The following is a 26,077-nucleotide window of genomic DNA, read 5'->3' on the forward strand; positions in this document are numbered from 1 at the left end:
TTTTCCAGATTTTCGAGGTGCTGTGCCCCTAACTCCCCTGCCACAATGTGGAAGGGATATATACATAGCATGATTATTTCCTGGACAGAGAAGCAAAAAATACACAGACTATAAGTTTGGAAAACAAATTTAAATTGTTTAGGAAACAAAACATGGAGTCTGAAATCTTAGCCTCATAGAATCTTAGAGTCCTACCTACTCAAACTTATATCTTAAATAGAAACCACCTCCAAGGAGAGATCTCTCTAAAGCTCTACTTAAACAACTCCAGAAAGAATTCACTACTTCCTCAAGAAAAAAATACTAAGATTCTCACTCTAGAAATAATCATTTCATCTGCCCTTACTCTGTGTGAGTTTTCCAAATTATGATTTTTGTCTTTAACAATTGTGCAGTTGTCTTGTCTCTAATGTCAAATATTGAAGTAACGATAGTTCCTATCCAGAATATTGTCTCCTATCCAAAACAATTCCAAACAAAGTGACCTTTGTTCCATCACTTGACTTCAGTTCCTCAGTTTCCTGATATGCAGGCATAGTCAGCCTGCTTATATGGATTTTATAGAATACATTATTGTTGAGAGCTTTGGTAAATGAATGTTAAACAAATGCCTAGTCAAGTGTGAACTCTTTAAAACAATAGATTCTGTGTGAACTCATGAGCTTCCCTATTCATAGACCACTCCCTTGGAGAAAATTAGGCCATTTTGGAAGCTTCCCAAATTGTTTCAGGCCATTACAATACCATTTATTGCACTGAAATAGAGATTTACTAATGATTCCCCAGAACATTTATAAATTGTTTTGTGGGATTTATTCAAGGTAATTTGCAGTCAGTTAGTTACTCCTATGAGATGAATGAACATTCTCATTCCTTTTTTTATAGATGAGTAACTGGGAGAGTCATTAGGCCACCTCTAATAACATAAAGGCTCTTGTTTGCCCAGCTTGTTCGTTATCTATGCAAATGGATAAAATTTTTCACAGAAAAGCAGATGGCTGTAAGGAGTGCTGCATGATTCCACCAAATAACTCTCAGGCTAGGACACCTTGCAGAAGGAAAACAAAATCACTGGGCTTGAGGCAGGAGGGACCAAGGTTTAGCCACGGCCCCTGCAACCTACTAGTGTGTGAATCACAGACAAGGCAAATACCTTGTCTGAACTTGAGTTTCTTCATTTATAAAATGGGGACAATATCTATGATGCCTGCCTCACAGAGTGGAAGTGGAATAATCTACATAAAACTTTATAAACATTATAGTGTCATGAACATGAACTATATAAAAATATCAGTTTTTAATAATTTTCTTTCATTATCTCATTTGATCTTTTTCCTTTTTTTAAACTCTTACCTTCTGAATTAGAATCAATACTAACTATTGGTTCCAAGGCTATAGAGTGGTAAGGGCTAGGCAATTTGGGGGTTAAGTGGCTTGCCCAGGATCACACAGCTAGGAAGTGTCCAAGGCCAAAAGTAAAACCAGGACCTCCCATAAGCAGGTCTAGCTCTATATCCATGGAGCTACCTAGATGCCCCCCATTTGATCCTCACAATCAAGCAGGTCATGAAATGATGATCCCCATTTTACAAATGAGTAAATTGAATTGAAGGGAGTTCAAATGACTTTCCCCAATGTAACTCTAGTAAAGTGGTGGAATCAGTATTCAAACTCCAGTCTTTTGATATGAAGTTCAGAACTTTTTCTCCTAGGTGATAAAGTGGATAGGACTTGGAGTGGGGAATGCCTCAGTTCAAATCCTACCTGGATCACTTAGCGCTACATGACCTTCTCAGACTCAGTTTCTTCATCTACAAAATGATGTTAACCTATTCCTTTGGGTTGCTATAAGGATCCAATGAGTTAAATGCTTTTTGTTTTTCTTCAGTCATGTTCAACTCTTCATGATGTCATTTGGGATTTTATTGGCAAAGATACTGGGGTGATTTGCCATTTTATTCAACTGATTTTATAGATGAGGAACTAAGACAAACAGGGTTAAGTGATTTGCCCAGGTTCACACAGCTAATCACACTACAGAGTGAAATCTACTATTCTGAAGCCAATCCATCCAAGGAAAATCTCACAAAATTAAAATCACTCAATCAATTAGCAAACATTTATTAAGTACCTACTATGTCCCACATACTATCCTAAGTGCTAGGAATGCAAAGAAACACAAAAACAAACTAAAAGATCCTGATCTCAAGAAACTCAAACCTAACATGCAAACACCTAGGTGCAAACAGGATACATAAAGGATAAATTGGAGGTCACATCAGATGGAAGAGACTAAGATGAAAGGGAATTGTTGTTCATTCACATCTGATTCTTCACAATCCCACCTAGGGTTTTCTTGGCAAAGATATTGGAGTGGTTTGCCATTTCTTTTTCTAGCTCATTTTACAGAAAACTCATTTTAAAGAAAATGAGGCAAAAAGGGTTAAGTGACTTGCTCAGGTCACATAACTAATAAGTGTCTGAGACTAGATTTGAACTCAAGAAAATAAATCTTCCTGACTCTAGACCCAGCACTCTATCCACTCTGCCACCTAGCTTCCCCAAAGAGGATTAGAAAAGGTGTTGGAGATTTTTTCCCCAGAAGGTAGGATTTTATATTTATTTGTTTGTTTATTTTTCAAAAATTTTATTAGTTCATTTCTAAAATTCTTTTCTTTTTCAATTTTGAATTCTAAATTATCTCCCTCCCATTCCTCCCATCCTTCCCCTATCCACCAAGGAAGCATGTAAAATAGTATAAATTACACATATAAAGTCATACAATACATATTTCCATATTAGCCATATAAAAATCAAGAAAAATCAAGAAAATCATACATTAATTTGCACCTCGAGTTCATCAGTTCTCTCTCTCTCTGGATGTGGATATGATTTTTTTTTATCACAAGTTCTTTTTGTGCGTGATATTCTTAATAATCATTATCTGACATTTCACAACCTTTTCTTTCCTCCCCCCCTTTCCAAGATGGCAGATAATATGATATAGGTTGTACATGTGTTGTCACACAATATTATCACATATCACTAATATTGGAAAAAATGCAAAAGGGAAATGAAATGAAAAATGGTATGCTTCAATCTGCATTCAGACTTTGTCAGTTTCTTCTCTTGTGGTGGATAGCCTTTTCCATCATGAGTCCCTTGGAATTGTTTTGGATTCTTGCATTGCTGACAGTAGTTAAGTCATTCACAGTTAATCATCATACATTATTGCTGTTATTGTTTACAACAGTCTTCTGATTCTGCTCACTTCACATCACTATGTAAAAGTCTTTCAAGGTTTTTTGTGATCATCCTGTTCATCATTTCTTATGGCACAATAATATCCCTTTACAATCATATACCACAACTTGTTCAACCATTCCCCAACTAATGGGCATTCCCTCAATTCCCAGTTCTTTGCCACTACAAAAAGAACTACTATAAATAATTTTGTATAGGGCAGTTCTTTTCCTCTATTTTTCATCACTTTGAGATACAAACCTAGTGTGGTATTGTTGAGTCAAAGGGTATGCCCAGTTTGATGACCCTTTGGGAATCATGAATTCTTTGGAATTGTCTTTGGTCACTTGATCAGAGTAACCAAGACAAAAGCTAAGACTTTAGCTGGAATTTGAAGAGATCTGAGGTAACCAGGATGCTATGATGAAGAAGGAGAGAGGGTCCAGATATATATAGATATATATATAGCCAATGAAAATATACAGTATCTGGAGGTGGAGTCTCTTATGTTAGAAGCAGCAAAGAGACTACTTCACTATATCACAGAGTAGAAGGGTGTAGAGTAAGATGAACAAGAAGTCTTCCAGTAAGAGATTTGGAAAGATGAGAAACAATCAGGTTATGAAGGACTTTAAAAGCCAAACAAAAGACTTTATTTTTGACCTGGAGATAATGGGGAGCCACTGGAGGTAACCAAATAAAGGAATGACACAATCAAAACTAATTATGGAAAATCACTTTGATAGCCAAGTGGAGGATGGGCTGAAGTAGGGGTTACTTTGAGACAGGAAGACTAACTAGAAGGCTATTATAAGCACTTAAATGAAAAATAGGAATTATACAGATAACTTCAGTACTGTTTTCAAGCCATTGTTACAAACATCAAGCCATATTTTGAAAGCAGGCAGGAAACCAGAAATTTGTTTATAGGGCAATTCAAGTAACAATATATCACATGATCCCAAAATAGTTTAAAGGTCCATTTTAGCCACCCTAGAAGAAATTTGTAAGGGATCCAGAATAGAACAAAAAAAAAATTAAGGATCTAGGATGAAAGGGGGAAGAAATTGAACTTACCTTAGAGAAAAGAAAGAATGTTTAGCATTTCCAGTACAGCAATAAACCTGTTGATAAATCACAAAGTATTTGTTAAGCTCTTGTTATATGCCAAGCACTGTCTTCATCCCACTGAAAATGTAATATAGATCATAGGATATTAGCAATGGGAAAACCCTAGAATGAGCTAAAACAATCTCTTCATTTTAAAAGTGAATAAACCAAGATCTAGAGAGATGGTGACTTGCCAAGGGCCACAAACTAGTTGGAGGAAAGGCAATCCACTCCAAGAGGAAATAAGTTCAAATCCTACCAGGGACCCTGTTTATCTTTGGGCAAATCACTTAACACTGTAAAAAAAAAGTGAGGCAGATCATATAGATGAACTCTGAGGTCCTTTCTATTTCTGTGATTCAATGAAAGTTGGATGGATTAGATTAGAAATAAATAAGAATTCCTTCATAGCTGTGGCTATGTTATTAAGTGAAGGAGTATTTTGTCTTCCATTTTTTCTCTCCTCTACAATATTTTGCACACAAGTAGACACATCCCCTCCCCAGGAAATTTCTGAAAATTTTAAACAATTGTCTACTCTTGCATTTTAGCAGGCTTTCCCAAAGGCAGAGGATTAATTAGAAAACAGACTGACTAAAAATCAAGATAGATGTTTCAGATGTTGGGCCAGTCATATAATCTTTGTCTTATCCTGTTATCAAACTTCTCAAGAATTGTGCTAAGTTTGTTGGTATAAAGGCTTGCTTTTTTCTTGCCTTTTTTTTCAGGTTGTGGTTTCTCGAGGACAATCAACCCCTCATGTGAATTTTCAACTGGATTCCCATCCTGTTTCTCCAGAAGTGATTGTTCAACATCCTCTAAATACAGATGGCTTCACATTGGTTATCACTGGGAAGAAGGTTAGATCTTTCCCTATTAGCTGAAGTTCTTTGCAAAAAGACACAGTATTCACAAGTTGCTTTGCTCTTTTGTAACTTTCCACTTCCTCTTGGATTTATGTGCACTTAGCTTCTGCCAAAGGAATTCCAAAGATCAATGAAGTCAATTTACATTTTTATACCAAGAGGACTGAACCTAAGGGAAGCCCCAGAGCCACTAATTCTTAGGTTCTCTGTTTTGCTTTCTGTCCTCCATGAGAAAAACAAACACAGAATGAATATTAAAAATCTAGTAACAGAACTGTGGTACTAACCTACAAAAGCCAGGAAATATAAATTTGGAGCTTATGTTAGAACTTCCTTGGGGTCATGATTCATCTTCCTGAAACTTGAATTTTTGTTGTTTCAAATTTATGGCAGGCAGAACAGAATAACTATCAGACAACAAGTATATCATTACAGGGAAAGTTTGCCAGTTAAGACTACCATTACCTTTCACCACACAGTTGCACACAGGAGAATTATGAGAATGAATGCATTGCATCTAATCCTATAATTATCATTAGGTATTTTGGAAACAAGACTTGTCTGGTGTAACAGCCATAATAATAGACACTACTAAGTAATATGTTTAATGGATCTTTTCTATATTTGATCTCCATTTAATGATTTGAAAGTTTACATTTGGAAATATTGTCCTAACTTTTATCCACAGATAACCAAGATCCCACTGAATGGCCTAGGCTGTGATCATTTCAAATCCTGCAGTCAGTGCCTCTCAGCCCCTTCTTTTGTGCAGTGCACTTGGTGCCATAATCAATGTGTGAAATCTGAGGAATGTGTCACCGAGCTAGGGAATCAGGATATTTGTCTGCCTACCATTTATGAGGTAAAGTTTTAAGTTTCTCTGTTAAATTTTGCTTTAGATTTTTTTTAATACTTTATAATTTTTTTACCCTGCTCCAGCATTTCTGTTGTCCTCCCAATTAGGGTAAAGAGCAAAAAACCTAAAAAGGAAAAGAAAACTGTATATTCCATGAACCATGGCCATCAACGTAACAATATTTGTCTGTTTGATTGCAGCCTTCTGTCTATATCCTATTTAGAAAAATGCCATTGAGCTTAGCCCCTAAATCGACACTCACTATCCAGGGATCTCCTATGATAGCCATTCTCTCTTAAGTGTTATCTGTCTAGCAATTCCTTTTGTGCTAGACCTCTGGGATGAAAAGATGAAAAATTACACAGTCTCAACCCTCAAAGAGCTTACAGCCTAATAAGCAAGCAAGAACGTAATTTCAATTTAACAAGCATTAATTGAGCAACCATGATGTACCTAGCACTATGTTAGTTGCTCGAGATACAAAGTAAAAAATGAAAATTTCCCAAGAAGCTTACCTTCTACTAGAATGTAACATGTATCAAATAGCTATAATAATACAAAATAGAATATGATAAGGGCATAGGAAAAGTAAAAAATGAAAGAGTTGCTGTGTGACCTTGGAAAAGTCATTTACCCTCCATCGCCTAGCCATTACCATTTTCTGCCTTGGAACCAATTCTAAGGTTGATTCTAAGATGGAAAGTAAAGGTTTAACAATAAAAGAAAGAATTCAGGAGTAGGAATCCTAGGTGATAAGCATAGGTAGTAAGAATGAAATGCCATTATTAAAAATAAGAAAGTTAGAAGGAGGGGCAGGTTGGAGAGGGAAAGATAGTGATTTCAGTATTTAGAAATGTTCAGTTTGAGATACAAGTAGTACATACAGGTAGAGATTTACTGAAAAGATGAGAAATGTAAAATTTCCTTAAGAGTCAGAAAGCAGTGAAGGGAAACAGAGGAAATAATCAAGGATAAAAAAGGCAAGCCATGATAGAAAAGTATCATGGAGTCCAAAGGAGAGTTGTTCAAATTCTGAAGAAAGGGGAAAAAAAGGATAATGATTAAGAAAAAGCCATAGTTTGGGAAATTTAACAGATCACTAGAGAGTTTGAAGGAAAAAAAATCAGCAGAGCACTTGGGACAAAATCCAGATTACAATGAGTTGAGGAATATTAAGGTAATACAGACAAATAGTATTAATGACTCTTTTTACAAAGGAAAGCTGTATCAGGATGATGTATGAACTCTTGTTCTCTTGGAAAGGGGGGGGGAACCTAAGCATGTTCGTAGACTAAGGGGAAAGAGCCAGTAGAGAGAAAGAAAGTAAAGGCAAGTGGTGGAAATTGATAGAGCAAGGTCAGCCAGTCAGTCAACAATTGCTTACTGTATGCTAGTCATGAAGAGTCAAGAGGAGAAAGAATCAAAGGTAAAGATGGAAGACTTAGTTTTGTCAAGGAGAACACTTTCATCTTCTGAAACCTGAGAGAAGAGAGAGAGGACTGAAAAGAGAAAGAGATTTTGGTATATCAAAGAAGGAAGATGTAGGAGCTCTAGCCTAATGTGTTTAGTCAACTACTAAGTAAAAAAGAAGACACAAGATCATTAAGTAGCATCACTTCCAACTTTGCTGAGAATCTTGGCTGATGAGTATAGGGTCTATTAACATAACGAGGCCCATTATTCCTCTCCACTTGGCTACATACCCCTTTACATCTTAAACCACCACTTCCTGGATTCCCTGGGACCCATTTCCAAGTGGTAAGGATCTCTGGGCACTCAGTTGCCAGACAAGAACCTTTTCCTAGCAACTTGTGAAATGAGCTGGAATGTTCCATCTATTCATTAAGGTGACTGATAGTAGAAAAAATCTGTGGACCAAAAGAGATGAATGACTGAAATCTCCCTACCTGACCACAGACTGATGGGGTTTTATTGACAATTCTAGGGGCAAATCAGTCTTGACGGTGGTTGTCAGTCAAGTGCACGGAAGAGACGTTGTCAGTGATGATCATAGACCTTCCCCAGTGACATTCAGAACAAGATTAAAAAATAATGATGCCAGAGATGTAGCTACCTACCTACATTTGTGATCCATTGATTTCATGACCTCATTCTTAAACTGTTGTTTTGCTTATTTGAGCCTGTTTTGGGTACTGTGTTCATCTCTACAAGAAAATTTACTAAAAGAACACACACACCCCCTTCCCACTGAAAAAGAAAAAAAAATTAAACTGTAATCACTTTCCTGGATAAGACTGAGTGTGTCTTTTCCCTGCCTGGAAAATTTCATTTAGTACATAACAGTTGGATTTCACTGTCTCTAACTCCTGTGAAATAGGAAAGTTATAGGTTTCTATCGTCTGGATCAAGTCCATAAGTAAACAAAGTTTACAAGTCAGAACAAGAGCTGGTATCAGAGCTCATGGCTGTTTTCATTTAGCTATGGTTTGAAGCAAGATTCATACTGGGTGATGGTTCATTTAATTAAGTCATTTTTGTTTAAGCATAACAGAATTAGTAAGACCAAGTTTGATAAGACAATGGGTAAACTAAAAGCAAGTAAAGAAATGAAGACTGCCCCTAACATATTCATACCCTCTTGTCTTTACTTAATGTGCCTACTCTTTTATGAACATTGGGGCATGTAAATAGAGGTGGCAATTTGAAACACTAGAAATCCGAGCTCTGACAGCCAAGTGAAAAGCAGAGGGGTGAGGGTGAAGTGGGTGTGGGTGCTTTCAATTGTCACCTCTACTTTATTTAAAAATTAGACAAAGTGGTTTTTTAAATGAAGGAAGCATGTTGGTAAAAGGGTGACCTGTGCAAGTGAAACATTTAATACTTATAAGTATGCTTCTCATGTCATCAGTCATAAAGGCTACACTGGAGTGGTAAAAATAAATTAAACTTTTTGGAGTCAAGTTGAATAAAGTGACTTAAAATGTCTGCTTTTCTGGAACCAGTTTACCCAGATAGTATTAGAAGTGCTAATAAAATTTGTTTTAATCCCCAGGTGCTCATAAATTATAAAGCCGTGCTGTCTAAGTGCACTTTTCTTCATTGCTATTGTATTTCTGCTCCAAAGAGCAAGAAATCAAAAGGTTTTTAGCTATCCAGGCTCTTTTGATACTGTAATATTATTCTATGTTCTAAATTTAAAAATATTTATCATTAACATATATAAATGGTTCAATAGAAATATGATTATTTATAAAAACTATCTTATCTGTCTAAACACAAATATAAATATATTTTCTTTATTTCATTACAATGGACTTTCTTCTTCCCTCCGCTTACACCTTCTCCTAATATATTTGAATCTTCTAAAAGACTGAATTATGGCATTCACAGGTTTATAAAGCTTGCTTCAAGACTGTTGGAAGGAAAATAATGCAGCTGAGAATATAAATCCCCTTTGCTTCATAGTTGTTAGTGAGATTTCATGCTCTGCTAGACCATGACGTTTACATTCTTGCTGAAAAAAAAAAGATTATTCATCTTTTTCTAATCTGCTTAAAGTCCATGTGCATAAAATCTAACTGATGTATCGAGTTTAGTTCTCCAATAAACACAGGATAGGCTGCTTTACAGAATATACAAAGTTCAATCCCTAAAATCTTTTACAATTCCACATAGGAGAGTTTTAGGAATGCAAGTCAATTAACTTATTGTTATCTGATTTTGAATTTAAAGAACATACATGAGAGGCTCTTCAAAATGAGCGCTTTCCAATATATTCCACATAGGTATTACAAAAAAAAAAAAGTCTTGTAGGTTGAATCCAATTCTGGGAGACTATCAAAACGGCTCTTTCCTTGATCAGAAAGTTTGAAGATAAACAGGCCACTGGGAAAAGGGTGCATTTAATACCTATAAATATATATTATATGTAACCATTTCCATCCTAAAGTGAGAAGGAAGTTGTATTATTCTTATGACGTTGACAGTACATATGTGTGTGTGTGTGTTTTAAAGGAGTTTCTTTAACTCATTTTTTGAAAAATAAAACCCTTACCTTCCTTCTGAGAATCAATATTGTGGATTGACTCAAAGGCAGAGGAACAGTAAGGGCTAGGCAAGGGGACTTAAATGACTTGCTCAGAGTCACACAGCTAGGAAGTATCTGAGGCCAAGCTTTAACTCATTTTTAATGAACTAAACTTTGAGTGATTTAAATGTATTATTTGAACAAGAGATTTAAGATAGCCAAATCTTAGACAATGAGTAAAATCAATGATGCCACTTTTATATGAAAAGAGAGAGACAGAGACAGAGAGACAGAGAGACAGAGAAGAAAAAAAATCCTTGTAGTAAATATGCAGTCAGGCAAAACAAATTCCTCATTGGCTGTTTATCATTATATTGCCATTCTGTCTGTATGTAAATTCTCATTTTGTTCCCTGAAACGATCATTTTTCTGTCAAGGGATATGAGGAGGCTTAATCATTGGTCTTTCAGTTATGTATGGTCATTGTATTAATCATCATTCTTTTAGCTTTCAAATTATTTGTCTTTACAATTATGTTATATAAATTGTTCTCCTGGTTCTGCCCATTTCATTCTTCATCAGTTTATGCAAGTTCTTAAAATTGTTAATTTTTATAAGATTATTTTATAAGATTAATGTCATAATATAAATTGTTCTTCTGGATCTGTTTACTTCTCTCTACATGAGTTCATATAAGTCTTTCCATTCCTCTTTGAAATTATTTCTTTCACCATTTCTCACAGTACAAGAAAGGTAAAATAAAAGGAGTTGGCAAAGTTGACATTTTGAGTTTAGACTGTTGAGAGGAAGCCAGGGGAGAAAATAAGCTTTTATGTCATGCTATTTGTAGGTGCTATTTTCCCTCTTTTATAGCTGAGAAAACTGTTAAGCAGAGGTGAAGTGACTTGCCCAGGGTCATACAGCTAAATTTGAACCTAGATCTCACTGACCCCAGGTCCAGTACCCCACTGATCCACGTTTAAGCAGGGATTTTACAATATCCATCATTAAGGTATGTAGTATCCCTACTTCTAAACTATCAGAGGCTAGAAAAGATTCCTCTTCCAAGATCACCAAATTCCCTTTCATTTTGCCTAGTATCTGCAGAATAGATTTCATTTCAGGTACAGGGGTAAAAAGTGAACATAGGCAGCAATAGCAGGTCAAAATGAGCCCATGGCAGCTGTTTTCAGTAAAGAAAAAGCCTTCATTAGAATAAGGAATAGCAGCTGCAATGACTACCTTAGGCTGAATAGATCCCTATGAGGCTTAGATGTCTTGTTCTCTCCTACTGGATTTCTAACAAAATAATAAATGGATTTCTCTAGCAGTTTTCACTTGGCCAAAGATGGAAGAGGTAAATCTTTGTGGGGAAAAAACTGTGTAATGGATTTTATGGATAAAATAGCAATCACTAAAGTTTTACTCTAAGACCTTAAAGGGGTTTGGTAACAAGTGTAAGTTAAGCCTTTAGTTTGCAGTTATTTACTTGGAAGGGCTGGGAATGTTTGCAAATTTGAATTTTGTTAAGAGCTCACATAAATCATGAAGGAATAGCTTTTAGACTCTTACTGAGCATGCCTTAGCAAATACCTTTACTGCTTTTTGTACAGCCTCTAGAGTGGGACTATGCTTTTCCCACCATTGTTATATTTTACAGCACAATTTACAATATGCCCCCTAAAAGAGCATTTCCTTTCAGATTGTCGCAAGGCTATTCAGCTTATTTTTGACTTGATAATAGAAGGGGTTTGTTGTTGTTGTTGTTGTTGTTTAATTTTAGATTTAACCAAAGAGCAGTTGTCCTGTAAACTTTGACACTGCCTGCGTGCTATCTAATTTCAGAGTTGTTAGTTTCAGCAGTAGATGAAAGCTTTGCTGTCACTGGAACAACAACAAAAATGAGCCTCCATTAACTCTTTGAGAGACTATGTGCATATTTGTTTCTGCCAATAATTAAATTATTTAACATTGCAGTTTTTTAATGGCTTTGGAAGAAAATTATAACTACTACTGTTCAGAATTCATCCAATGCTTACTTTTAACCCTTATCTTCTCAGAATTGTTATTAAATATCAGTTCCAAGGCAGAAGAGTGATAAAAGCTAGACAATTGGGGTTATGTGACAAGTCTAGGGTCACACAGCTAGGATGCATCAAAGGTCAGATTTGAACCCAGGTCATCCCATATCCAGGCTTGGCACTCTAATTACTGAGTCACCTAGCTGCCCCTCAATGCTTACTTTGGGGATTTCAAAAGTTCCTAACAGGGAGTGTTTATTTATTACTACTATGGAATGAAAATCATAACCTGATAACTATAAACTATTGAGTAAGAATCAGAATTTTACAGATTTACAGAAAACAAAAATCTCTCTGACTGACCCAGTTGAATACTGGTATCTTTGCCTTTACCCATTATAGTTTTCATGCTCAGAGTGGACTACTCAGTTGCCCCCATTTATGTAGAAGTTCCTAAGAAATCTTTCTTGGAGTTAGAAAGAGAATTCCATTTTAAAACACTCTAGACAATATAAAATTCCTGGGAATCTACTGGCCAAGACAAATTCAGGAATTATATGACCATAACTACAAAACACTCTTCACACAAATAAAACTAGATCTAAACAATTGGAAAAAAACATCAATTGCCCATGGCTAGGACAAGCTAACATAATAAAAATGACCATCCTACCCTAATTAATTTACTTATCCAGTGCTCTACCTGTTAAACTATCAAGAACTTTTTTATGGAATAAGAAATCTTTCTTGGCCATCCCTCCCTCCAGAAGGTAATGTCACCTGTTGAATTTCTCTCCTTTGCCCCATCACTTTTTCATTTAGGTGCACATATGTTTTTATACCACCTGAGGTTTTCCAAGGGGTTCCTGTCTCAACTACATTTGGTCTCTGGCATTGTTGGGATATTTGCTCCCATAGCTCATAGTCCCTGCTGAGATATTCCTTACCAGACCAAACAAATGATGATGAATTGAAAGTAGAGAGACTTAATTAAACAGAATATGGGTCAGTAAGAGGAAATTGCAAAGGCTATTAAAAACACTGTCATTGCCACCCATATACAAGCCTCACACAGAGCCTTAAGTAACTCCTGAATGGTGCTAGGGAATCACACCACAGTACTAGAGAATGCTGGGCTTCCTGGCATGGTGCTGAAAGCTAGTATTTGTTGACAACACACAATGCTTTGTACCTTCGAAGTGACTGTCTCCCAAGCCACCTCTGCCTCTTCAAATCTCTAGTTTACTCCAGAACTCATCTTAAATGCTTACAAACAAATTGCCTACCTCTCCCACCTGCCACTCATTAACTTTTTGAGTGAGCAGCTGTGTGATACATTGGGTAGAGTACTAGGGCTGGAGTCAAAGTAATAAATTCAAATCCAGCTTCAGACACTTAATAACTGTGACCTTGGGCAAGTCACTTAATTGCTTTATGCTCAATTTCCTCTTCTTTGAAATGGGGATAATAGCATCTATCTCCCAGGGTTGTTGAGGGAATCAAATGAGATAATAATTTTAAAGTACTTAGCACAGTGTGTGGCGCTATATAAATGTTAGATATCATTATATATTTATCATGGGATTATAGGATCACAAATATAGAACTAGAAGGGGCCTTAAAGATAATTTATCTAGTTCATCCCCCCCCCCTTCCCCATCTAATAGATGAGAAAGCAGCCCTAGAGAAGTTAAGAGATTTGCCCAGTGTAAGCAGCAGAGCAAGGAATTCTAACTCAGGACCTGGGACTCTTTCCATGACTATACTGCTTCCTTTATATATGTACATGTTATCTTTTCCATTAGGATATTAGAATGTAAACACTTTGAGGACAGAAGTTGGTTCCTTTTTGTCTATGTCACCAGTGCCTGACATTTAGCAGGTATCTAATAAATGCTTCTTGATTGATTAATTGATTAAATATTTATTCCATGCTCAGACACATCCCCTTACACACCATATTTTCTCCTAATGAACTATGGAGTCCTCAAAGACAGAAGCTATCATTTTTCAGCTTTATGTCCCAAGGCCTTGCACACAGTAGGCTCTTAATCCATTGCCTTGGACTGAATTGAACTTTACAGATACTAAATATAAAAGGAGATTGTTTTAACCTTTATGTGAATTATACATCTGTGGCTGAGATAATGCCACAAGAATGAATTATCACACACTGATCTGGGGCTAGATCTGACCCTAACCATTTAGAATTCACTTCAGGAACTTGCCAGCTGGTCCAGTTTGGATCAGAAGAGTCTGATGTTCTGGAAGCTAGCCTTCTCCAAGAGGCTTCTCAGCAGATATTTTAGTGTGACCCAAGCTATCTAGTACATCCCCACAAAGGAAAGTGAATCTGCTGCTTCCTTCCTCTTACCAGAAGCGGGGTCCTGGATCCATCCATAAGTATTTCAGCATATTGTATAGTTTCTTCTAGGTGCTTTGGAATTTGGAATCATTCTGCCTTTAATGGAAATTGTATTTCACAGAGAGTGGGTTAATGGAATGAATATAGAGCAGGCACATCAAATTCAAAAAGGAACAGAACCATTAAAAGCCACATATTAACCTTATCAATGCTCTGTTGTATTTTTATCTTGTTAAATGTTTCCCAGTTCCATTTTAATTTGATTTTGCAGGTCTGCATGCTTGACACTTCTGATCTAGAGCATGAGGGAAGGGGGAAAGTATTGTACTTGGCCTCACAAGATTTGGGGTCAAGTACAGACTCCACTACATAGAGGCAACTAGGTGGCAAAGTGGATAGCATGCAGGGCCAGGAATGAGGAAGACATCTTTCTAAGTCCAAATCCAGCCTCAGATACTTAAAACTTCATGACCCTGGGCAATTCACTGTTTGCCTCAGTTTCCTCATCTGTAAAATGAGTTGGAGAAGGAAAAGGCAAACCACTCCAATATCTTTGCCAAGAAAACCTTAACTGGGATGACAGAGACTTAGATACAATTGAAACAACTGAATAACAATAGGCTCCACTACAGATTTTCTGTAAAATGTCATGTATGGCCCCTAGACTCTCTGAACATCTCTTTACTCATCTTTAAAATGGAACTAGCACTACTTTCATTACAGCCTTAGAAGTAAGGAAAGGGTGTTATACATATGTACAATTATTGTCATCTTCTGCCCCTTTCCTTTCCTGTTCAGTTATTTCACTTTTAAAAAAGAAATATTTACAGCAACCAAAACAATGTTAGTCATAAATGCGCAACTTTAAATGTTCATCACATATTTGAAAGCCATATTATTTTCATTTTGAATATGAAGCATCCTTTTTTTCTACTTTGCAGATTCTCCCAACTAGTGCACCCCTGGAGGGTGGTACAACTTTGACGGTGTGTGGCTGGGATTTTGGATTAAGAAAAAATAATAAATTTGATTTTAGAAAAACCAAAGTTCTCATTGGAAATGAGAGCTGCATATTGAATACAAGTGAGAGCACTACCAATAAGTAAGATCATTAAGATGATTCTTTTCTTTATGTGCTTGTAAAGAGTGTCTTTGTTTTCATAAGAAGGCTTGAAAAAATATTGCCAAATTAGATTGAAGGGAAAAAAGAAGCCAAGATTTTGGGGTGGTTTCATGTATTAGCATGCTGTTCTCCATTGATATTTCAGGTTAATTTGAAAGAGTAATGTTCACTTAAAGTGAGTTGAACTTTGGAAGAATTAATTAAGGACTTCAAAGGAATTTTCACAAGAGAATTATTTTGAAAGGCTACATAATACTAGCAATCATCTCCCATATTTGGGAAGGTACACTTTTTAAAAAAGATGGAATCTATCTTTTCTAAATTTCTTCCTTTAAAGCTGTAAAGATATATTTCCACAAGTGGATTATATTGTCAGCTCAGTTTAAATCCACAATTTTCCAAAAGTTATGCCTCCCATAGTGCATCAAGGACCTCCAGAGTTTGTAAATTGAGTAATACAATAAAACGTCCAAAAAGGTAGGGGCATTTGGTTAAAAGTACAACTTGACAGATTGCCCACCAAATCCTATAAATTAGAAGGGAGCAAAATTAGTTTAAGGGAGAGTAAAAGACTAAATTATCCATATTACTAAGATTAAGACATCAAGTATGACATTTTACATATTTCAGTTTTGTCACAGAAAAAAAATTCTTTGTGAAAATGTCTTACTAAATTCTACAAATATTGCTTTAGAACTATGATTGTTTATCATTCCATTATAGTTTTCTATGAAATTACAGTAGGAAAAGCAATTCTCTTATAATGATTGTATAACTGTTGTGAGTCAAATGTGATAAAAATATAAAGCACTTTATAAACTTTAAGTTCAATGTAAATGTCAAATATAATAATAATAGTAGTAGCTCATGCTTTAAAATTTACAAAGCATTTTCTATAAGTTATTCATTTGACACTCACAACAACTTATGAGGCAAAAGCTATTATTATCCATATACTGTTGTTTTAAAACTTTGATACCTAATTCATATGCCTACTCCCTCAAAAATATTGAATAATTCAGACTAATTGTATATTCAGTGCATTATAATTTAATTTTATTATGTACAATAATAGGAATTGGTAGTGATATCAAGGAAAAAAATTATGCCTAACCTAATTGAATGAATATATAGATAACATTTATAATTAACATATTGTATACCCAAAAATATATTGTCAAAGTTCTTTTTAAAAATTTTATCTTACATAAACCAAGCACTCCCCTTGAAACTTTGGTAACAAAAATAACTTCTTCCTAGACAGTACAAAGGGAAATATCTTGATATGCATCTAAATTATGAATTTTGAATAATTAATATAAATAAATATGATTTTATCATTATAATATAAATAAATCTATTGTATTATTTCTCTTTTCTGATCTTTAAGATCTTATTATTTTTATATTGCAATAAGTTTAAAGAATTAGAATTTTATGATTTCTGCTTTTATGCATACAGATTTGATACTTCATAATATAGGGTAAATATTTAAAAACAGAAACTGGAAAATACCTTCTCTGTGCAATATCTTGAATCTTTTTCTTAAAGGTTGAAATGTACTGTTGGTCCTGCTAAGAATCTGCATTTCAATGTATCCATCTCTGTTTCAAATGGTCGAGAAGCAACACAATTTAATACATTCTCTTATGTGGTAAGATCAAATATTACTCTTATCAGAAGATAAATAATTAAATTGATTGTTATTCAAAATATTTTACTTCTGTTAACTATTAGAGATCCAAAGATAATAAATGCATTGTTTTAATTTTCTGTTTTGCTTTCAGGATCCTATAATAACAAATATTTCTCCAAGCTATGGTCCCAAGGCTGGTGGCACATTACTTACCTTAACTGGGAAATATCTAAACAGTGGAAATTCTAGATGTATTTCAATTGGTGGAAAATCGTGTATTTTAAAAAGGTGCTGTAAATATATTTCAATTATTATATCTACTTAGGCAAATGAATCTGTCTCTAAATTAAAATGTCAAACAATTTTCAAATGGCAATTTTTGTGCAGAAAAGTGTTTTTTAATGTTCCATTTGCTTTTATACTAAGTAAATTATTTTCTATATGTTCCCTTCTACTCTACTCATCTTTCTTACTTTTTCCTACTGCTTTTTATTGATTTTCACCTATAGGACTATGGTAACCAATAACTATATAAAAAAGAAAAAACAGTTCTTTCAGATTTATAACCAATTATCCTAGATCATTGCAAAAAAAAGGGGGGGGGAGGGATATAGAGTACAGGAGGATACTTATGCTCAACAAAATTATAATGGTTCCAGTAATTGAATATAGAAAAATATAGAGTACTAAATAAAAGGATTAAAACACCAACATTGCAAGAGATTAGGGTAACAGTTTTATATATGTGTGTATATATATATATATATGCATAAGTATGCCTATACACACATACACAGTTAAAAGTTTATTCCATTGAACCATGATGAGCCTGAAATGAGGAGATTCTTTCTAAGCACTGTGAGAGGCAGCAATGCACATTGGGACACTTGAAATCATGAGAATCCTGGGTTCCTATTCTGCTTCTGGCACTTAATAACACTGTGATGATGTGCAAGATTATAGGGGTGCTTCTCTAAGCCTCAGTTTCTTCAGCTGTTAAATGGAGAAGATGGTCCCTTGTTTTTTATAACCATCAAATAATACAATGTATATAGAATGATTTGTAAAACTTTCAGTTTTACAAAGTGCCATATGGTTTTACTATTACTTTAATATTATTTGCCAAATCAGAAATTGCCTTTTAGAAACCATGTCTGGCCAATATTCATATTTATTCATATAATTTGAGAATGTAGAATTTAAAAGGATTTGTTCCCTTTAATTATAGATGCCTATTCCCTTCATTTTTTTTTTGTCCAGTGTGTCTCATAGCAGTCTAGAATGCTACACTCCTCCTCAAACCATTCCAAATGAGTACCCTATTAAAATGAAAATTGACTTAGCCAATCAAGAAGCCTACAGTTTTACATACAAAGAGGACCCTGTTGTTCATGAAATCCATCCAACCAAATCTTTTCTTAGGTAAGTAAAAGTAGATGGTGGGAAAAAGGACATGAGATGACTAGAGAATAATGAAGAGAAATTGCAATTTTATCTCTGGCTTTGTTGCCCTTACATTTATTTTGCAGATAGTCTTCAAGTTTTCAAGGGATTTTCTTCAGTTTCTGAGCACAGTTTAATTTGTTAATGTTACTTTGCATGTAGGAAAACATTTCCCTCCTAGTCTATCAAATGTTTCCATTGATTCCAGCAAAACAGATTAACAGAGGAATGGAATATTTATATATACATATTGTATACATACCTATACTCGTGTATTGTATGAATTTCCTTGATAATTTTACTTACACACTAATGTAGAACCACATTCATTTTTCCACTTTTCAACATATTCTCACCCTGACTGTCCTGAACACATCCTTTATGCAGACGGGCATAGCTTCCCTTTAAATCAGTATCTTATTGAATCAAATCAATCTAGCTCCTTTCTCTTGCAACTCTCCAGCTCTCTCAGTTAAAGAACAAAGAAAAATGAATTCATTTTAGTTCCCTACCATGCAAATGCCGAAAGGCAGTTTTTTTAAGTTTTCTTTCAAAAGCCAGAATCCAACTTATTTTCAGAGATGATTCTTTTGTATAGTCTAGCAAATCAAAGAAGAATATGCAATTCTCAAATTTATGAGTTATGATTTTAAATATATACACATTGACACATTTTCAAAAAGCTAAGAAAGTTGTTTCCAATGAACAACTTTAATCTTTTAATAAGTTTCTAAATTTATAGTTATTCTGACTGTAAGTCATTATCTGCATAAATTTGCCTTTAAGCTCACTGAAAAGTAAAATTAAATGCTGTAGTTTTTCTCAATATTATCACTTTTCTATTTTATGTTTATCAGTGGTGGAAGCACAATAACAGGTTTTGGGAAAAACCTAAATTCTGCTAGTGTTCCCAAGATGGTAATAAATGTTCCTCAAGTAGAAAGAAACTTCACAGTGGTGAGTACCCTTAATAGTACTTCTTATAATTAGGGGTTTTTCCTGTTTTTTGTTTGTTGGTTTGTTTGTATGTTTACCAACCTGGCTGGTTTTCATTTAACAAAAGATTTAGGATTTTGCCTTCAAAATACTTTAACTAATTTCCTTCTGTGTAACTTAAGCAAAATTTTACATTTGTAATATAAATCACTGAAATTATTGAGTAATTTCAGTTTAGTTTTTTAAACACACAATCTTTGAACATGAATAATGGTTACAAACCTAAGATGATGTTTTTAAAATACAGTTAACAAGGGACAACTAGGTGGCTCAATGGATTGAGAGCCAGGCCTAAAGATGGGAGGTCCTAGGCTCAAATTTGGCCTCAGATACTTCCCAACTGTGTGACCCTGGGCAAGTCACTTAACCCTCATTGCCTAGCTCTTACTACTCTTCTGTCTGGGAACCAATTCACAGTATTCAATCTAAGATAGAAAGTAAAGGTTTAAAAATAAACAGTTAACAAAAGAGTTTGTGTTCAAGGACATTGCATGGGATGGGGATTGTTCTTTCCTTCTCCTTATCCCCCCCCACACACCTCACTCTCTGTGTCTCAGTCTCTCAGTCTCCCTTTCTCTCCCCTTTCTCTTTTCCTCTCTGTTCTCTCCACTCTCATTAATGTATTTTTCTCTCCCTGGTAAAGTGTTAGAAAAAAAAAAGTATCCTTTTCAGTCCAATGAATGGTGTGAAGTTTCCCTGATCTCATCACAATTTCATTAATCCAGCAATGGAGCAAGTGCATTGCTTCTTGACCTCTCTGCCCTGTTCCTCAGCCTTCTTAATACCTCATGATGACCTAATCCTGAAGAACATCCATCTTATTTTATTTTATTTACAGATGCATGCAACAATAAAATAATCAAATGAGATACCCTCTTAAAACTTATGGACCCATTACTGGTATTATATAATTTTATATGTTGATTCTTCTATCTGTTTCATCTTATGTGGAATGCTTAGCCAATTAGATTTCTATGACTTTGCTAGTGTCAGTGCTGAATATTCATGTTTTAATTTCTACCACAACTCCAACAGTAGAGCTAAAATAAAAGTTGAAGATGTTGCCTTTTTAACTATCTTAATTGAATTACAGCATTGCTTCTTAGATTATCTATCCCAACATTTTTTTAGAACTAAAGCCATCATATTCTTCAATTACAGAGGCCAATTTTGTGCTAAATATGTCAAGCCAAATTACAAAACAATAAGGTCATCTCAAATGAGATTTCTCTTGACCTTCTCAATCAGTCACATTGCATCACCTCTGAAGTATTATTAGATTTTTATCCTACTCCTGAGAAACTGTGCTATGGCAAATGAGCAAACAATTGAAGTAAAGGACTCTGAAACCTATTTTAACATATAGCCACAGAGTGGCTATAAAGGACATCTGCATTTCTTAGCAGAATAGAAAATTCATGAATTTTCCACAGCAAATAAAAAATATCTACATGCATTTATGCGTGTATGTGTAAATATGTGTGATTTTTGTGTAGAGGTCTGGGAAATTAAATAATGACAAATTTTCTATCTATTTTCATAACCCATCAAAATACCTGAATAAAGAAAGTGATGGGTGTTTGGTATCTGGAGAACAAAAGCCAATTTCTATTGGTTCAGTGACAAAAATATTAGCCCAGTATGGGCTAGATCTCTCTATATATGTATTCATCAGAATTAGAGATTAAAAGATTATATTATGGATGTTTGTTGAATTGCTTTATGAACAGAAGAAATTATACTTCTGAAATGTTTTGTTGCCTGTGGAAATTGATGATGAATTTGATCTATGGAAGCTTTTGGCCTGTGATGCTATGATTCATGTCCACGAGTCATGTCAGTGTCCATCCACAGTAACTTGAATCTGCCTCTATATTGGCAATCATTGTTTAAAAAAGAAGTCAAGCACTTTCTAACCATACTGTGCATTGATTTGCAAATGCATATTCTCCTTCAGCAGTCAGCATTTCAAAATGTAGTTTTCAAATTCCTCTATTTTATATATAGAATTATTGTGATGACAGTAAAATTGCTCATTTGTAGTTAATTCAATTTCATTTTTGAAGCTGAGTAAAGAACTTTGAACATCATGATGCTAATTTGGCATAGAGCTAAATTGCATCATATATATCTAGAAGAATAAAAAAAGCAAATTCATATCTCATTTGTTCTTATAGTAGAGGAAACATGGTGGGTAGACAATATTAAGCATGGATTAAGAAATTTCTCAGTTCACTTTCTACCTCTGGTATTTAATTATGTGACCCTGGGCAAGTTTCTCTACATTAATGTGCCTCAAGCATATTCCCAGACATAATCCACTATAGATTGTCTGCTATCTTGGGTTGGTATATGGCATCCTCTAAGGTAAAGAAACCACAGATGTAGAGCTAGAATCATGGGCAGCTAGGTGGCACAGTAGAGAGAATACCAAGCATGGAACCAGAAAAACTCATTTTCCTTATTTCATATCTGGCCTCAGATACTTACTAGCTGTATGACCCTGGGTAAATCACTTAACCCTATTTTCCTTAGTTTTCCCATCTATAAAATGAGCTGGAGGAGGAAATGGCAAACCATTCATAGGATCTTTACCAAGAAAACTCCAAATGCAGTCTTAAGGAGTCAGACACAATTGAAAATGATTAAACAACAACAAAAGAGCTATGATTGGGGATTCCTGATTTGAAATCCATGACCTTTTTTTTAAATTTGATAACTAGATTTCAATATAATTCATTTCCTTTGTCCTTCCTATATATTTTTTGCATTAAAAATTGTTCCAAAAAGGATTCCATAGGCTTCACTAGATTGCCTAAACGTTCTAGAATACCCCAAAAATGGCTGGAATGGCTCAGAGGTCATGTAGACCAATCCTCTTCATTTTATAGATGAGGACTTGAGACTCAGGAAGGTTCAGTAACTTGCTGAAGGTCACACAAGTTGTGAACAGCAGAGACAGCATTAGAACCCAGTTCTTTTAATATAGCCAGTGCTCTCAGTCCCAACTCATATACACATCAATTCTTCAAGGTTCTCTTTCACCAAGTATTTATGAATTGCCTACTATGAATCACCATTATACTATGCACTAAAGATAGAAGTACCTGCAATAAAATTATCCCTATTCATCACATTTATAAAGGTTTAGTAAAGACTGATGCTAATGGCTGTGGAAATTAGTTCTTGAGTCCAACTTAAATATATCTTTTAAACAATTTTTATAATATAGAATTTTTACAGTTGTCTAAATTCAATTCCAATGTGTCATTTTTGAGCATTTTATGTATTTCCTAAGTCTTCCTACATTATTGCACTGGTCATTATACTTATATAAGAGAAAGAAATAAAAGGTTTTATTGTACTTTGGAAAATCACTCATTGTACTTATAAATAAATATTTTGATCTAATCACTATCAACAATAGGAAATCACATTTCCTAAGATGTCAGAAATCAGGATTCTTAAGTCCCCTTGTTTAGCTATATAGTAAAAAATCAGGACAATATATAATCAAAGTGGGAAACTTCTCCAACAATAACAGTCAGTCAATAAACCTTTAAGTGCCTACTATATGCCAGGCAGTGTACTAAGTGCTGGAGATACAAAGAAAGGAAAGAGTCCCTACTTTCAGCCCAGTGGGAGAGTCAACAGCAAGAAAATAAGCTAGAGAGAGGATAAATTGGAAATAATTGATTGTAGGAAAGCAGTAGAATTAAGGGGAATAAGGAAACACTTCTTATAGAAGGTCAGATTTTATCTGGAACTTAAAGGAAATCAAGAAAGCAAAGAGGCAGAGATGAGAAAGTGAACATTCCAGGCATGAGGGTCATCCAGTGAAAATGGCACAGACTTTGGGAAGGGAACATTTGTCAATATGCAGAATTCTCTAGTGGCTTTTATTTAAGTGAAGGAAGATGAGGTAATATCCCTCCTTGTGTCCCTGTCCTGTTCTCAAAGGAATGGAAAATAATTAGGGGAACCTAAACAGGAGGTCCAGCCTCAGAACTGACAGCATAGATTATTCTAGGCAGGTAAAGCTGATCTCAATTTTGCTTAGAAATACCCTGTACTCTTTACATAAATGTGTGTTCTAGCTAGATATAGTATTTAACATTAACCAGTAAATTGGAGGCTTAAAAAACAGTTTTGAGTCCTATATAGTTGTAAAATGTGAAAGTTATTACTAATATTGCCTAATTTTTTGATCGGCTTATTTACTATGGCTAATTTTTTCTCACTACAGGCATGTAAACAGCGCTCTAATTCAGAGATAATATGTTGTTCAACTCCTTCCTTACAACAGCTAAATCTGCAACCCCCCTTGGAAACAAAAGCTCTTTTCATATTTGATGGTATCCATTCCACTTACTTTGATCTCATTTATGTCCATAATCCTGTATTTAAGCCTTTTGAAAAGCCAGTGATGATCTCAATGGGCAATGAAAATGTACTGGAAATTAAGGTAAGAAATGCTTAAATGCCCCCCTTAAATCTCCAACTTGAGCTTAATTGGCTTTTTAGTTGTAAGAGTGAAATGATTGTATTCTTTAATTATAACACATTCTACATCAGCAAATATCTAAGCTCTGAAACACAAATCTTTTTGGCATAACATTAAAGGGAAGTATTAATAGTGGGCTATTTCTTTGTGAAGAATGGGGGGGTCCCTTTCTTATTATGTACATATAAAAAAGTAACAATAAGTGTTAGGCACAGATCCATTAAAAGCTCCCTGTGAATACATTATCCTGCAGATGTAATATATTTTCCTGGACCCCTAAGTGTACTGATTGAAAGATAAAATTTGACATTCTTGGTAAGTAAATCCATCATTTATAACTATCTACTTCCTTATAATCACTGAATTTTGTAGTGAGGTGTGGTCATGTCTGAACAACTAATTACTGAATGGAATTTGAATTCTACCAGGGTTGCATGAAATTCTTCATGGGATACTGTCTTCTGAATAGAAGGGAATAGTAAAATAACGGCAGTTTTAAGACTAAAGAAATCTTAGCGGTCATCTAATCTTTGACCCTAGCCAATCACTTAATTTCACAAAGCTTCAGTTCCTTCCAAAATAAAATAGAAATAATTATACCTTTTTTACAATGTTGTTGTGAGGCTGAAATGAGATAATGAGTGTAAAATAGTTTCCAAGCTTTAAAGTCTTATAGCTATCCTCCTCCTCCTCCTCCTCCTCCTCCTCCTCCTCCTCCTCCTCCTCCTCCTCCTCCTCCTCCTCATCCTCATCCTCATCCTCATCCTCATCATCTCAATTACTTATTTATTCAGAAGTAAACTGAGGCTCAAAGAGACTAAGTGACTACACTGTTTAGTTAATAATAGAACTGGAGACGAATCTCAAATGTCCTTATTTGGCTTTAATAGTTTGGGCCTTTAATAGGAAAACAAAAGAGAACAAGATAACCATAGTAGTAGCGTGTTTTTGTATTCCCATTTGTTACCTTTGTCATTGGGAACAGCAAAATATATAGCCATCAGCAAATTGACTCAAATAATTAGAATTGATTTTTCCAAAGGATTACCTGGACTCAAGTATGAACACAAGGATTATCCTCCTTTGAAGTAACATAAACTATATTGGTTTGTCTCTAAGCATTGAAAATACTCTGAGACCAGAATCCTTTTCTGGCAGTATTTTCTCATCTGGGCCACAGTTTGTGCTTTCAGATATATATATATATATATACATATATATATATATACATATATACATATATATGTATATATATGTATGTATATATATATACACACACACACATGCACACACATACATGTGCATACCCCAAAAATATGTTTTTGCAATAATTAAACAAGTGCAGCATGAAATTAAATGGTAGCCTGCTTCAGTGAACAAACTGCTCTACCAAACCAAAGTTCTTTCATCTACTTCTTTAATTAGTTTTACAAAGGGAAAGAACTTTAATCACATCTTTTTTTTCAATAAAACTAATCTAGTGTGACATATTTTGCATTCAACAAATTACTGTATTTGCCATTTGAAAGAATCCATTTGGTTCATCTTAATGAAAACAAGAAATTGTATTTGAGAATATTTTTACAATCTGGAAAAATTTTTTTTCTAGTTGTTTCATCCAGGATTTGGGGATTGGAGATAAATGGTCCCTTTTTCTGTCCCTCTAAGCAAATCTTATATGGAAAAGAGAAGTTCTTTCTCTCTAAATTACCATTTCTTGCTCAGGGCTCCCAAACTTGCTTGACTAAGAAAAACATGATTTGACATGATTATCTTCAGAATCATTTAGCACAGTTTTCAACAAGAGCAAAGAGATTCATACAGATTGACACAAAACGATTTTCTCTCTTATTTCCATAAAGGATGACTGTTTGGCCTGTCAGTTGTTTTAAATGCCTTCAATCTCATGGGGCAAGTCAAGGGAGA

The 26,077-nt window shown here is 34.7% G+C and overlaps 1 protein-coding gene across 1 annotated transcript in view; it reads left to right on the top strand.

The window, feature by feature from the left end:
- Positions 1 to 26,077, top strand: part of MET (MET proto-oncogene, receptor tyrosine kinase) — a 161,697-nt gene that overhangs the window by 94,522 nt on the left and 41,098 nt on the right. Inside the window, exons 4-11 of the mRNA XM_001368109.5 lie at positions 5,082 to 5,213; positions 5,908 to 6,081; positions 15,391 to 15,551; positions 17,124 to 17,226; positions 17,360 to 17,496; positions 18,469 to 18,630; positions 19,509 to 19,608; positions 23,894 to 24,112. Of these exons, the coding sequence (XP_001368146.3) occupies positions 5,082 to 5,213; positions 5,908 to 6,081; positions 15,391 to 15,551; positions 17,124 to 17,226; positions 17,360 to 17,496; positions 18,469 to 18,630; positions 19,509 to 19,608; positions 23,894 to 24,112 (1,188 nt within the window). The remainder of the gene's footprint in view (positions 1 to 5,081; positions 5,214 to 5,907; positions 6,082 to 15,390; positions 15,552 to 17,123; positions 17,227 to 17,359; positions 17,497 to 18,468; positions 18,631 to 19,508; positions 19,609 to 23,893; positions 24,113 to 26,077) is intronic.

This window comes from Monodelphis domestica, chromosome 5 (assembly GCF_027887165.1).
Source record: "Monodelphis domestica isolate mMonDom1 chromosome 5, mMonDom1.pri, whole genome shotgun sequence".
NCBI classification, from domain to species: Eukaryota; Metazoa; Chordata; class Mammalia; order Didelphimorphia; family Didelphidae; genus Monodelphis; species Monodelphis domestica.